Below are 14,932 nucleotides of genomic sequence, written 5' to 3'. Positions count from 1 at the left end.
TAAAATACAGGACATTTAGTGTTGCAATTCAGGCATATTTTGGAGACTGAAGTTAGACACCTTTTCCCTGCCTAAGCCCCTCAAATTCTACTACTGATCATTAATAATAATTTGCCTTATGCCAGAATAGACCAATGAACCTCTTGCCTGTCCAAAATGCAGTGTGATAATCCAAAAAGAAAAGAAAACTGCTGGAATTTACCAGCACTATAAGGGATACATATACAGTGCAGCCTTCCAAATATAAAATGGCAAGAAAAGGCTCAAAAGATTCAGAATACGTATTTTCAGCAGGAGTAAAAGCCTGTAACATTTAAAAGCTCACCAGATAGGATTTTAGCCTTTCCATTTGAAGAAGAAATCTGGAAGAAACAGACTTCTAAAACTGGATCCTGCAATTCTATTTGAATTGGCCAGAACTTGCTTTGTTTGATACGACCTTCTGTTGAGATTAGGTGACAGATGTATCAAGACCCCTTGGATAATTATGCTTACTTTCATTTCCTCAAGATACAAACAAGGAAGCAATATTTGTTACTTTTATGGCTATAAACAGCCTGTCTTTAATTCTACAATCAATTACTAATTACTATCTAACTATACAGTCTCCGAGTATTTCAAAAGCAAGTAACTCTAAATAAATAAATAAAAAGAACAAATAACTCTATCCCTTAAAAAGCCACAAAACCAGGAAACTGGACTTTGTAGATTAAAAATATGTCTGAATCAGCAGTGAAACCTGTAGTTACAAATCTATCCCAGGATATTCACATACCTTTAACTTCTCACTGTCGAGCTGCATTAACTGCTGTCCATCTACGTTCATAGCTGTGAACTCTGTAATATACTGCTCCATGTTCATTCCCATTAACCAGTGACATACTTGCTGGGTGGTCCATTCAGAAATAGGTCTACTGTGCCATTGATTTTGCTTTCCTGTTGTTGTAAATTCATCATCCAATGCCTAACCAATTGAGAAAAGTCACGATCAGCAATATTTTACTTGACTGTATGTTGAATTCCAGTTGCCAGTTGAGTTTGATTAACAAAGTGCATTTTTAAACATGCTCTACTCCAAAAGGACTTAAGTTCTTGAAATCAGTTTGCCTAGTTTACTGTAAAGACACTACAACATTTGACAAAAACTAAGTCAGAAACAGAGAACATAAAAGGTAAATTGGACCTATCCAAACAATGAACATACTTCCTCAGTTAGTTGGTTAAGACAGCTCTATGTTAATGTTAGATGCTACCTTACACAGCATGAAGAATCATCAAGCACTTCAACCCCTATGACTGATTATCATTAAGTGATGGAAATCCAGAATAAAAGCAATACTAGTAGCCAGTAAATCTGCTGAGTGTTCTAGGTACAGTTTTACTACATTTTGTACATTTGTAGAAGAGAGGACTGTTCATTCTTTCAACTAATGCTATTACATCAACACTTGAAGAAGTCTGCCCAAATAGAAATGACCATTTCAGAAACATAGCAGCTTCCACTGAAAATACACTTTGCTAGCTCACAGAGTTTTTTTAAGTACCCTGATTCAATTTCATTTTGCTTCTGAAGGGAAAAGGTGCTGCTGTTTGTCCTGAAGCACAATTACTTCATCACAAAAGAAAAGCTACACAACACAGCTCAAGGTCTGTAGAGAAGAAATTAAAGTGCGGTACTTGAATCAGTAACATCAGTTAACTGAAGTTTTTCTATCCAGAAGCACCTCTCACTAGCTCGTGACTGAGTACAGAATGCATTAAACTTGCACACTGCTCCACTGGCCACCTTCCACTACTCATCAAAGATATTTGCAAATAGCAGAAAATATGCTCCCCTTTTCCAGCAAGCCTTACACTCATTTGTAAACAAAAAACATGAAAATAAGCATCTTTCTAGTCATGGATTTGAGACATGACCCTGTTAAGTTGCAGGTGAAAAACTACAACTGCCAGCCAAAGGGATTTCACAAAATCCAGCTTATTTGATGAAGCATTTGGGAGAGTTGATTGATGTAACAAAATAATTGCGGTGACTGCAAGTCAAAGATAGTGAGATGCAGACCTGTCTGTCACATGATATGATCATACGACACACTGGATCTGAGGAAGCAATATGGAAGACATGTACGAGGGGAAACAAAATTTTCAAATTTCCAATGCAGTGAAGGACTACATATAATTCAAAATGGTTTTGCTTTCCCTGGTCTGTGAAACAAGGGACAGTGGCTACATTAGGAGGCAATGCAGATAAATAGGAACGAGTTTGTAGAGCTGAACAGTTTGTGCTGAGGTCCTAAAATACACGCTACAAGCATTTCAAAGGATGTTCACTTCCAAATAGCTCTAGTCTGATCAGAAAGACTCAATGGCCACTAGCAGCTGAACGTAGCAGGACCACTGTTGGAGCACATCTGATTTGATTTCCAGGATAAATCAAAGTAAGGCAAGTGGGAACAATCAGAGTATTTATTTCAAAAACGAACTCCTTATCCAAATCAAAATGCTTATGTAGATATAACAAGTGTGAACACATCTGCCTTTCTGATGTGCAAAAGAAGAATAGCAGTTTGCATAAAGTTAACAGGAAAGGGCTCTAGAAGAGGTTTGAAGTGTTCTATACAGCATCTGTACCAAGACAACTGGAGCACCAAGTCTTCTATCCAAGCTATCAAGCTTGAGATGCTTTGTACAGACATTAGTTGGATAAATTACCAATGGAATTTTAAAATGCACATTTTATTTTTAATAATTTTAGATAAAGTACTCCCCAACCTGATCCTGCAATACAAAAAATATATTGGTAACTTTGTGTCATACTAGGAAGTGTTCATGAATAATACATAAAAAAATGAGAACTACTTTGCATTTTAAGTTGGACCTGTATCTCAGCTGTGGTCTATCAGCCACAAGAAATACTAAAATATATGCTGATGCCTACATATTTTTTAATATATCTATGTACTTCTATCATTTGGGGGCTGTGTGTGTATCTATATATCTTCTTTACATGAAAAAAATGTGTAAAGTGTTTTATTCCAGTTGGAACTCACTCTAGATTTACTGAATCTGTCCAAGCCATGCAAAAACTTCACTTCTTCTGTAATTACAGTCTAAGTACTTGAAGATGTATTCTTGTCAAAAAAGAAAAAGACTCAGAGTCTTTCATTTTGTCAAGAGAATTGCGGTCCCTTGACAGAATGTTGGGGGCTCTCTGAACCAGTCTGCCTAAGCAGCAGAGAGTAGAGCAGCTAACAGACTACACTATGGAGGAGTCCTCCAGGCTCTATGACTGGCAACTTAGGGTTTCAGTATCATCAGTTGCTACCAAACTCCTTCATATTGGTAAAGATAGAGCCCTAAAACCACAGTTGTATCAAGACCTGAATCTGTATTAAAACACACAGACATCATCTCCTCACAGATATTTAATACTGTATAATCTGAATTTTTGCTACTACACAAGGGAAAAGCATATCTCTATTTTTCAGAATACAGGAAAGTGAAAACTGGAAGGAGATGATGGAGAACCAACTTTTGAGTAAGGCCTATTGGTCATTAAATAATACCTCTACGGAATTTTTTTCTCAAATGTCCATTCAGAGGCAGAAGGAACATGCCAAGCTGTTTGTACATCTAAGTTAAGAGTTCCCAAAACAGCCACTACATACACAAGAGATCAGCTGCAAATTCAGAAAGCAGAACTAATTAGCTACTCCTAAGGTATGGAAGCATGAGAAAGCCATGTGCTCCAGCATAAAAACACATGTGATTCAGAAAGCAAGCAGAGGCTCTGGAGATAAAAATAGAGAGCCCAAGAAAATACCACTGCCATCACACCATTTAACATATTAACAAACATTAGAAGGATTACCCAGCTAGCTTGCTAACCATCTGTGAGTGAAGTGCTTCTGCTGTAACTAGCTGGCTGCTAACAACTGAACTCTCACCAGGCAGTCACATCCCCAAACTGCTTGTGAGCACCTGCCCAGCAAAGAGGCAGACTCCTCTGTGCTGCCCCATCTAGATCTCTAAGAGGTGCTTCCATCTCCAGTTTCCTAACAATTCCAGGATTTATGAGGCAGCATGCAATAGCCCACTCCTCCGAAAGCAGGAGTTACACTGGCTAGCACAACCCCTGCTGCATACTTACGAGCCCATTCGGACAACCACCATCAGGTAGAAATTACACTCATTAAGAGCTTAAGTTAATGATCCTGTTCAATGTCTTCACTGGTGATTTGAATGAGGGGGTTGAGTGTACCCTCAGGAAATTATTATATGACACCAAGTTAGGCTGGAATGTCGATCTGTTGGAGGGTAGGAAAGCCCTGCAGAGGGACCTGGACAGGCTGATCAGTGAGCCAGACCAACAGCACAAGGTTCCACATGACCAAGTGCTGGATCCTGCTTGTTGGCCACAACAGCCCCATGCAGTGCTACAGGCTGGGGGCAGAGTGGCTGGAAAGTGGCCCAGTGGGAAAGGACCTGGCGGTGCTGGTCAACAGCAGCTGAACACGAGCCAGTGTGTGCCCAGATAGCCAAGAAGGCCAGTGGCATCCTGGTCTGTATCCAGAATAGTGTGGCCAGCAGGGCCAGGACAATGACTGTCCCCCTGTACTCAGCACTGGTGAGGTCACCCCTCAAGTGCTGTGTCCAGTTCTGGGCCCCTCAGTTCAGGAAGGACGTTGAGGTGCTGGAGCGTGTCCAGAGAAGGGCAAGGAAGCTGGTGAAGGGTGTGGAGCACAAGTCCTGTGAGGAGCAGCTGATGGAGCTGGGGGTGTTTAGCCTGGAGGAGGCTTGGGGGCACCTTATTGCTCTCTACAACTCCCTGGAAGGAGGCTGTAGCTGGGTGGTCATCAGCCTCTTCTCACAGGTAACCAGTGGCAAGAATCTTCAGCTGGCCAGGCAAGATTCAGGTTGGTCATCAGGAAGAATTTCTTCACAGAAAGGGTGATTAAACATTGGAATGGACTGCCCAGGGAGGTGGTGGAGTCACAATCCCTGGTTTAGGTGAAAACCAGGTGAGGTGTTTAAGGAAAGACTGAACGTGGCGCTCCGTACCATGGTCTAATTGACAAGGTGGTGTTGGGTCACAGGTTGGACTTGATGATCTCCAAGGTCTTTTCCAACCACATTTATTCTGTGATTCGAAATACCCCAAGCTGCTGTAAGATTGATTACTTATTTTTTCCTAGACCTAGACAACAAACTTAAAAAACCCCCCAAACCCAGAAATACGTATTTTTCTTCATGCGTACTGCTTTCCAAAAGAGAAAACAGTTCAGAGTTTATTCCTTGTTTTCCTCAGAGCAGACCCTTGGTACTCAATTTATTTATTGAAAAGGTACAAACAGCTTTCACTGCTCATGCAAAACTGGGACAATAAGCAACATATGAACTAGACAGAACCCTGGAATTAGACTGATCTATAACAAAAAGAGGCTTAAATCATCACTTTACACATGGACAATTAGTAATAGGCAGCTTTCATTTGAGTTTTAGAACCCAAAGTTTACTGAAAGTTTGTAATACTGATCAAAGAATAATATTCAAGTAGACATCTTTAATTAAATATTACTATTTATACTGCTTGAAAGTTTTAGAAACACATATTCCATTCTTGAACCATTCAAAAAACTGCAGGGAGTACTTGCAAAGATAGATTATTAACTAGACTTCCTCTGGTTTTCATTAGATCTAAGACTGTTATCTCCAATAAAAATCTGCAAAAACTTAATCTATACTACAACCTGTAAACTAGTTATACGATATTTGACACCTCAGATTTTATTGTTAGTGAATTTACAACACTGTTTTTGACTACTCTGACTTTTACATGTTACTGGGATATTTTAGGATTTTCACCAAAGACTGACTTAAAACAGCTAATAAAAATCCCATCACATTCATGAACCACCAGTCTGCCCTCTAATTCAAATTACATCATAAAACTATGTTCAGTTTTTAATGAGTTTTCCTAAACAAAAGGATTTAATTTATAAAGATGTCCATTGGTCAAACACCAAATGAGACGGTATTTCAGAATGCTGCCGAAGTGGGGACTTTAGGTTTCAGCTGTAGCCAAAGGAATTAGTTCTCCAGGGGAATGAACACACTTTCAGGTATCTAATTTCTACCTATATATCAGAACCACCATATTCTGACTTTTTTCCTTTCCTTTTTGTTTTTATTGACATGAAATTTTGTCGTAAAACAAACCTGCACAGACATGAAGGCAAGGTCAAAAATGTTGCAGTTTTCAATCATCCAGGAAATTGCTTTAAATTAGTGGAACCATTATATTTAAAATTAAAAACTGCAATCTGATCAGAGAGTTCATTCTGATTTTTATGATATAACTAGGATCAGAACACACAGGCTGATGTGTCATTCACTAGTGCATGTCCTTAGTTTATTAACAGCTTCTTTACAGTGCTCTTCAACATTCAAATATGGAACAGCCATCTAGTTTCACATCACACACATCTGTTTCTATTAAACATGCTGTAGTGTGAACAACAACATCAACAACACACATATACACACTTTGAAACTCACCTCATTTGAAGAGAAGGTTAAAGTGTGTGAACGACCTGACAGATTTGGTTCTGTCACTAACCCTGAAAGTTCACAACTTGGCTTGCTATGGTATGTATCATCTATGACAATTCTACTCTGCAAACAAGTGGAAATAATGTTTTATTAACTCACTTCTTGGAAAAGCAGGTCATTAGGTGACATTCTAGTAATTTTGATTTTTGGTTTAAAAAAAATAGTATGACTCAGTTACCTTTAGAACACACATGAAATGTACTAACTGCATCAAGCATCTGACTTGTTTTTGTTAAACTTCTGAATTCAGAAACACAGTAACAAAATTAAAGCAATATCCCCAATAAGAGCAACTTGTGCAGAGAATCGGTCATAACGTGAAATGGTGTTAAAATACACAAGGAAATGCATCAGTTACTTTTTCAGCAGGCATACCACACTATGGGAGAAGCAATTTAAAAGGCATTTCTTGGACTTATTCATGATGAATTTGTATTGAACTGAAATCTCCACAAACACTATGAACATGTTTCAGAAGGTGGTGTTCTGTTGGCAAGATAAAAATCAGTCCTAATTGTTTATGGTCATTAAGATTTCCATGGCACAGGAGCACCCCCACAGTTTCACAGTTGTGAAAACGAGAACTAGCTTTAGACTTCTCAGCTGCCCACTGTTAAACCACTGCAGTCAACAGTAAAATAAGTAGTTTAAATAAGTTCATTCATGGAAAATACAAAGCTTGCCCAAGGACAAACTCTCCCAAACCTTTAAATTTTGATTTAAGATACTGTATTGTATTGCAATTCATTTAACACCTTCAATTAGGGAGGCAGAACACTGGCACAGGTTGCCCAGAGAGATGGTGAACACCCCATCCCTGGAAACATTCAGGGTCTCGGTTTGAACATAGCTCTGAGCAACGTGATCTAGTAGAAGATTAATTTTCTTAGAAAAGTAACAAAGTAAAATTCAGGTTAGAAACATGACTAATATACTATTCACATGACTATCATATTGAAAGAATGTAAAATCTTCACATCATTTCTGTTTACATTCAGTTATTACACCTAGTCTGTGTTTCAAGAAAGCTTTTCGATCTGTATGCCTGGCTTAGCATCTAAAAGCAGCAGGACCCAGGCTGAATCTTATCCAGCAGCCAGTACCTGTACAACCTCATGTGGGTTGTACCTGAGCAGCCTCAGACTCAAACCGAAGACTGAAAAAACCTGATGTGAAAACTTCACAGCAGGTTTGATAAAAAACCCCTCCTAAAGAATATAAATATATGTTTTTTTCCAGAACATTTTCTAATTTGATTCCCTTCATTTCCAACTCAGATTGTGACCTTGAAAATATTTTTCTTTAGTGAGTGAAAAATAATTCTGCCAAAAACATGCCTCCTACTTTTGCCATTTTAAAATTTATTTCTCAGCACTACTCTCTGCTGCCTACAAACAGTAAACAATTATTTATCAATGTTTTCTCTAATGTTCTCTAAGTCTCTAATCAACTAATTACACTTTGTAAGGATGCCCTACCACATCCCTATGTGCATAAACAACCTGGGATCCTAAATTAAACAGATCTTAAAGATATTTTTCTTCAGTAAGATATGCTTCTATAAGAGAACTACATTTTTGCAGTTATCTTCATTTAGCACTTCTGTATTTGTGTTCTGATTTCAATTTAACCTGAACTCTCAAGTTTTCTGGATTCTGTTTGGTTTTTTAAGTGCACTCCCTTATACTCTAAATTATTGATACACATTTTCAGCCTTAAAAACACTACACCAAAGCTCAAGAAAAAAGACATCACCACTACAACTCAACAAACAGAAAACCCCCAAACCACAACCTGAGTTTTCCTGCTGCCTCTGTGTAGTACCTTTCTTGACTGAAAAATGGTGTTCTATTTACCATGTAGATTTTATTAATTACATTAAATTTTAGGATCTTCTTCAGTCTTTTAGATGTAAAAATTATTACCAGAAACAACAGAATACTTTGTCTATCAACCTATTCTCAAATTAACTTCAACCCAAACTGAAAATCTATATAGGAGCTTTTCTTTTAGCTGCCCTCAGTTCACTCTTTCTACCTTTACAAAGGTAGAAAATCAAGAACAATTCAGACAAAACAAAAAAGACAATAAAATTCAAGCAAAAATCTTAGAAAAAACATAGCCAAAAGTTAAGCTTCTGAGTACCAGTTGTAATGTTTTCTCCTCCCCCCTGCTCCTATTCAGTTTATAGGAGTAACTTCCTTTTAAGCATTCAGAGCCAGTTGCAAAGAAGATATTTGACTCTTGAATAGCATAGAATTTGGATAGAAGAGGTTTTAGAGGTAAGCTTCCTATCATTTAAGGTAGTAGAATATAGTTTATACCACACTGCATTGAATATGAAACGCTGCATACCAGATTACAGAAGCTAAATAGTATTCTGGAAAAACAATCGGTATAAACAGTATGTATGTGTGTGTATTGTATCAGGAAATGGGACAGATTTATGTCAAGTGACTAATTTAAGAACTGTCTGCAAGCACACAGGATTTCAGTTCCTGTGTTTCTCGTTTTCACAAGGATCCAGAAGTTTGACTCACTACTTTGTCAAACTTTAAACTTAAAACTATCTTCAGAATCATTTTAAGAAAACAAAAACCTTCTAAATGCAGTAACTTTAAGAGGAGAATTTTGCAAAAACAGAAACCAGGTAATAAAGAATAGAATTATATTCCTTACATCATCATTGCTAAAACACAACTACAGAAATTATACACAATGCAAAAGACTCAGTTCCACAGAGATTTTTTTACATCACAAAGTTCTTATTTTAGGGTTTCTGCTTTCACCTCCTGTTTAAGAACTGCTGTCACATGATCATATGGGATACTACAGACATAAAAGGAATAAATGCTATTGCTATACTTATTATATATTGCTTTATTTATAAATTTTGAGTTAATAGCAACAAAAAGGAGTATTCTTTCCTTGAATTCTGGGAAGATGACTTTGTCCCTTGCTTTAAAATTGTTTTAGTAACAAGACTCACTGCTGTGGTCAAGCACATTTCTTCGTCAGTTTTAATGTCATTTTGTAGCAAAACAAGCCAAAGCCCTGTTACTGTGCAAATGTAATTATCAACTCTAAGTTCAGATCAGCAACAATTAGCCATTCATTTGAAGGAGCAGCCACTGTCACATTACGGTCTTTACAAAAGACCCCAAACACTGAAAAGTGAAAACAGCCTGACTTTGGAGAGGAAAACTATGATTTTATGATTAATGAATGTATGAGAATCTATTCTTCAATGGGATCAGCTTTCTACCATTTTACAAAGCAGGAATATAGCTGGAGACTTGCATAATCTTCCAGCTGCTGGTTTGCAACTGGCACTAAGGAAAAGAGCAGCAAGCAGCAATTACATACTGGAGCATGAGAAGGAAACAAAAAAAACCCCAAACCAGTAGGCAAGAAACCAGCTGGAAGGCTGAAGTGGTAATCAACTTGGGTAAGGATAGACCAGTAAGAAGAAAAGACTATTACTTCAGGACAATGTGCAAAGGAAGAGAGCATTCAATCTGGTAAGAGCTGTAACTTTTTGATTGCCAAAAAGTAGGTGTATATGGTAGGTATATGAAAACATTAACAGCTGCCTAGGAACATTATGGGTGCATATAGCAGAAATGCAGCAGTGGGACTTTTACTATGCTCACAAAAATTATTCAAATCAGATAGAAGGGAGCAATGAAGAGGGGATCAATGGGTTCTTCTGAATCAATGACTTTGAAAGACAACCGCACTGAATGCTTATCCACACAGAAAACACCTCGACAGCTTTACTACAGCCTATTAAGAGACCAACTACAGCCTCTTAAGAGGCCAACCTATGAAGAGACCAACCATGCACTCTTATTTAATAAAAAAATTGTATTGAAGTATATGCATACACCTTTCAAATCCTTGGGTTATTTACAGAAACATCTTTTGACCACTGCATGCTTCAACAGAAGCGACCAATGCAGGAGCTGTAAATACACTAGACTGATGCACACTGGGCAGTATTTTGTAAAGCTCTGTTCTACTTCAGAGATTAAAAAGTTCCTACTCTTATTAAGCTCCTGTGTTAAAATAAGGATTGTATGGTTCTAAAACTAACTTTCTGTGATTTTTTAAAAACTACGTATGCAGACAATTTACTACTATCACAGGGACTGTAGATTTACACTAGGGAAACAAAGTATTTAAAAAAAAGGTATTAAAATAGCATTTCAGTGCAATCACCATCTGAAAACATGGAAAGCAGACTTGTTGTCTGCAATCTCTGCAAAAGATCAGTGAGTTAATGGACTACAACCTGGCCAGTTTCTCTTCCAGATATACAAATCATTTCTCTCTAACAACACAGAAGAAAAGCAAAACAGGGCATCCAAAGTGAAGAAACAGTGAAACTCAAGAATAAACCTAGCTATGACCTTACTCAAGTAACTCTAATTTTCAATTTGACAAAATCCAAAGAAAACAAGAATGAAATTGTAAAAACGTAATAAAATTGCTAGGAACAGTCTTACATTGAAAAAGCTTTTACCAAATACTCAGAGAGCACACACATTAAACCTTTTAGTTTCTAAAGCTGTTTCTTTCAAATAGTTTAAACCGTAAAGACTGTAACTATGGTTATAGACTGAACTGTGTAGCCTCAGTCTCAAGATCTGGTTAAAAGGCTTTAAATTATTAGATTATTAGTTACCCAGAAGCCTGGAAGAAAGTGTTCTATAGATGTGTTTCTTGGCTTTTAATACTGTATTTGTTAATGAGAACTAGGATGTTATCTGCCTCCACCTGTCTGGTACTCCAACCCTACATTCCAGTATGGTAAGAACTGGCTGGCCAACTGTTTGGACAGTTGACCTCTATTTATGTACACTTCCTCCACAAACTAGTCTGGGAAACAGATCTGACTTTTAAAACTATGCTTTCCTGAAACTAGAGTTAGTTTTAGCATTATCAACCAGAAAAAAGCATGCTCTGCGATTTTTCCTTAGATGCTACTTCACCTGAGTAGCCTCTACTGACGCTTCAACTGAAGAGGAGGGAACAGGAACACACACGCAATTCCTGCATGTAAGACCTGTAGTATCTCAAACTTCTGTAGCGAAGTTTGTAAGAGGTGATGTGGTCAAGGACTAAGTCACTAGGCTTCCACATACTAACCACTGATGTTTTTACTTTATCAAGATGCAACACTTAAATACTCAAAGCACAAATTAATCATCTTTACCTTGGTTCTGTTCTTCTCTTGACCATGCTCACAACCATCCTGCCCACTCTGAGTAACATGCAGACTGCTGCTAGAAACCTGAGGCTCTTTGTGGCTGTCTCCAAACCAAGAGAAAGGCATGCAAGTAGGAACAGGGGAATCTGAATCTGATGCAGATAGATTGTTGCCAGAGTCATCCAAAAGTTCTCGGGAACCTCTGAGATAAGCAGATTAAATCCTGTTTAAACAACAATAGCAAAAAACCCCACCCCACCCCTCAAATACACAACCATCCCTTTAAAAACAAGAACAAACTCAAAACACACCACTTATTTTTACTAGTTTCACAGCACAACTGACACTTGAAATGAAAACTGATACTTGCCTTTGAATATCCATGCAAAATAATGAGTTGTTTAACAACTCAAATTTAAGAACTTTTGCAGTATTTCACACAATTTAACAATTTCAAGTAATTGCTAACTTAATTTACTCAACATTCATCTTCCTAAGCAAAATACAGTTTTAATGTCGCCTCCTCTACATTCTTTCGTGAGACGGAAGCTCATCTCTGCATCGTTAAATCTTCACAGAATTTTGCCACAAGAATGTACTTTAAGAACAAACATTAATGACAGTTTTAAAGAAATTCTTGGGTTAAAAATTTTAGGAATGCAGCATGTATTTATTACACTAACAAAAGAACTACCTGCTATCCAGAGAACCTCTTAGATTTTCTTTTTCTTGCTTCTTACCCTTGCCCCCAGATTTTCGCAATCCCCTGAAGTGAAAAAACAGAAATTTCATAAAGCATTACATTTACCCAGTGCAATATTTTTGTAAAGCAGCAAGTTGGTTTTTACATTGACTTCAACAGTTACAAAAATCCACATTTATATTATTATACAAAGCATGATTTTGGAGATTATGCATACAATTTAAAAAGTTCTGGCATTCATATTCTATTTAAAAACCATGACAGTACCCTTTCAAAGGCCACAGATAACCAAAATAAATACAGAAAATGCCTAAAGAAGCCTAGCATATAGTGGATATAACCAAGAGGAAGACCACAGTGTTATGCTACATTAATGCTCCTACACAACGCACAGCGACTTGAACAAAGTCACTAACTGCATTATCAGTGTGCGAAATAAGTTGATTTTTATGTTACACATTATGATGCATTTCTTGCAGTACCAGTCTAAGTCTTTAATGTTAGCTGGCTTCAACAAGCTTTACCCCTGTCTCCAAAAGAGCAAGATTTACTGCAAATGTAGCAACTCTTCTCTTAAATCCCCAGAGTTCAGGTACCACACTGTATTTCCAGGTAATAAGAAGCTCGCACTTCTGTTTTACCCGTTGACTATCTCACCTTCTAAATGAAATTCAGAGATGCGTTCATCACTGCTGCCAGTCTCCAAGCAACAGCCCAGTAGGCAGCACATATAGCCAAACCCTATGTAATGCCACCTCTACTGTAGAAGGAATTAAGGCATGACAGGTGCCTATTTTATACTATAACCCTAGCAGGACATAGCATTGGAGTCTAGACACCAACAAGATTTTGACATAAAGCTATGCATGGATTTGCAATTTAGTTCATAGCAAAGTGGTGTATTCATACAAAACCACCAGAAGAACCCCAAGAAATTCTTTGAGGGGGAAAAAAACATAGATAAATAAAATCAAAATGTGGTAGAAACACAAACACAACATTACAAATTCAAGATGATAAATACTCTGTCCATTGATGGTCCTATGAAGTAGCATTACTGGATTTCCTCAACACTGTTTTATTTAGAGAACATAATATTCTCTAAGAAACCACAGAACACCACTTATTTCCAAAGGAACACAACTAAAATCTTACCCAAAATCTGGAAATCTCCTTTTGGACTTCCCTGATGGCATTCCTTCATTTGTTTCTACTGTCCTGTCTTCATTTTTCCTTTCTTCTGTTTTTCATAGAGGGGTGAAAAACAAAAATGTTGTTCTAAAAATATCTGCGATTTTCAACTATGAATGATGATGCTTGTAAGTCAGATACTAAGACCAGGGTGACAGTGTTAGAATTCACATTCCCACACACACATAATAACTGAAAATATTACAGCCATATCAGCCTAAGTTATTCTCTATGGCAGCTTCCCATCACTCTGGCTGTACCAGGCCATTGAAAAATGGCAACACAACAGTTGCTGACGACTATTCAAAAATATTGCTTTTGATAAGCAATAATTCTATACTGTCCAGGGAAAGGTAAAATTTACCACAGTATTTTGGTCTAATTAATTACAAACAAAAGTTAGTTTATGATAGGTTTAGAAAAAAGTACCTCTTTCGCAAAATGTCAACTTCAAAATACACAACTACATAACCAGTATAAGATGCATGGAATAAATTAATTTTTTAAGCAACAGTTGAGCAAATATAGCATTTAATACTTATTACTCTTGGAGTTTTATAGATGCTCCTTTAGTAGCATTTTTGGTTCAGTAGCTAGTCCAGGCTAGCTGCTGCAAACATTCTGCCAGCTCCAGAAGGTGTGCCTAACCTACATGATGGTTGGTACCTCGAGAGCAGACAGCTCCTGATAAGCTGGGTTTATTGGAAATGGCATACACACTGTGACTATTCTAAAGAAACAACTGGGACTCTGAAGCTCCCCCAAGACTCTTATTTTCAAAACTGGAATACAACCTCTTAGGACCCAATTTTTCGCCAAAAGAAGCACATTCAATACGAGCTTTTCAATTATTATGCAAAATTAAGTGACAAGCACCACACAACCTCTTCTCAGCGGACTGCAACACATTACTCCAAGCCCTAAATGTACTTACTTTTAAATTCTGAGGCTACTAGATTTTTAAAAAATAATTGAAATACATTTTGTATTGCAAATCAGGTGCTTCCTAACTAAGCTACCTGTGAAGAGATACAGTTTGCTTTTTGGGAGACAAAGTAGATTTTAAGCTCCACCTTTGAAACAACTACTGACATGATATGCACAGACTCCTTCAAGGACCATCAAAACCCAAAATCCTGTTTAGTACACAAAACTGAGGTCAACTCCCCATCACTCCACCAGCAAATAACCATCATATATGTCAGGAAGGATTA

At 37.4% G+C, this 14,932-nt stretch overlaps 1 protein-coding gene across 5 annotated transcripts in view; it reads right to left on the bottom strand.

Annotated features, from left to right (window-relative positions):
• LOC138112971 (neurabin-2-like) overlaps nt 1-14,932 on the bottom strand; it is a 42,866-nt gene that overhangs the window by 2,567 nt on the left and 25,367 nt on the right. For 4 of the 5 annotated variants that reach the window (XR_011151952.1, XR_011151953.1, XM_069020650.1 and 1 more), the window contains exons 14-18: nt 13,683-13,767; nt 12,519-12,590; nt 11,831-12,026; nt 6,559-6,675; nt 776-964 (exon numbers count right to left, since the gene is read on the bottom strand). Coding sequence is in view for 3 of the 5 variants with exons in the window: in XM_069020650.1 (XP_068876751.1) it covers nt 776-964; nt 6,559-6,675; nt 11,831-12,026; nt 12,519-12,590; nt 13,683-13,767 (659 nt within the window). In the remaining 2 variants the exon portion in view is untranslated. The remainder of the gene's footprint in view (nt 1-775; nt 965-6,558; nt 6,676-11,830; nt 12,027-12,518; nt 12,591-13,682; nt 13,768-14,932) is intronic. The other variant, XM_069020651.1, reaches the window with a different exon arrangement.

The sequence above is a fragment of the Aphelocoma coerulescens genome, chromosome 7, assembly GCF_041296385.1.
Source record: "Aphelocoma coerulescens isolate FSJ_1873_10779 chromosome 7, UR_Acoe_1.0, whole genome shotgun sequence".
Classification (NCBI taxonomy): Eukaryota; Metazoa; Chordata; class Aves; order Passeriformes; family Corvidae; genus Aphelocoma; species Aphelocoma coerulescens.
This window is presented reverse-complemented; position numbering and strand designations above follow the sequence as displayed.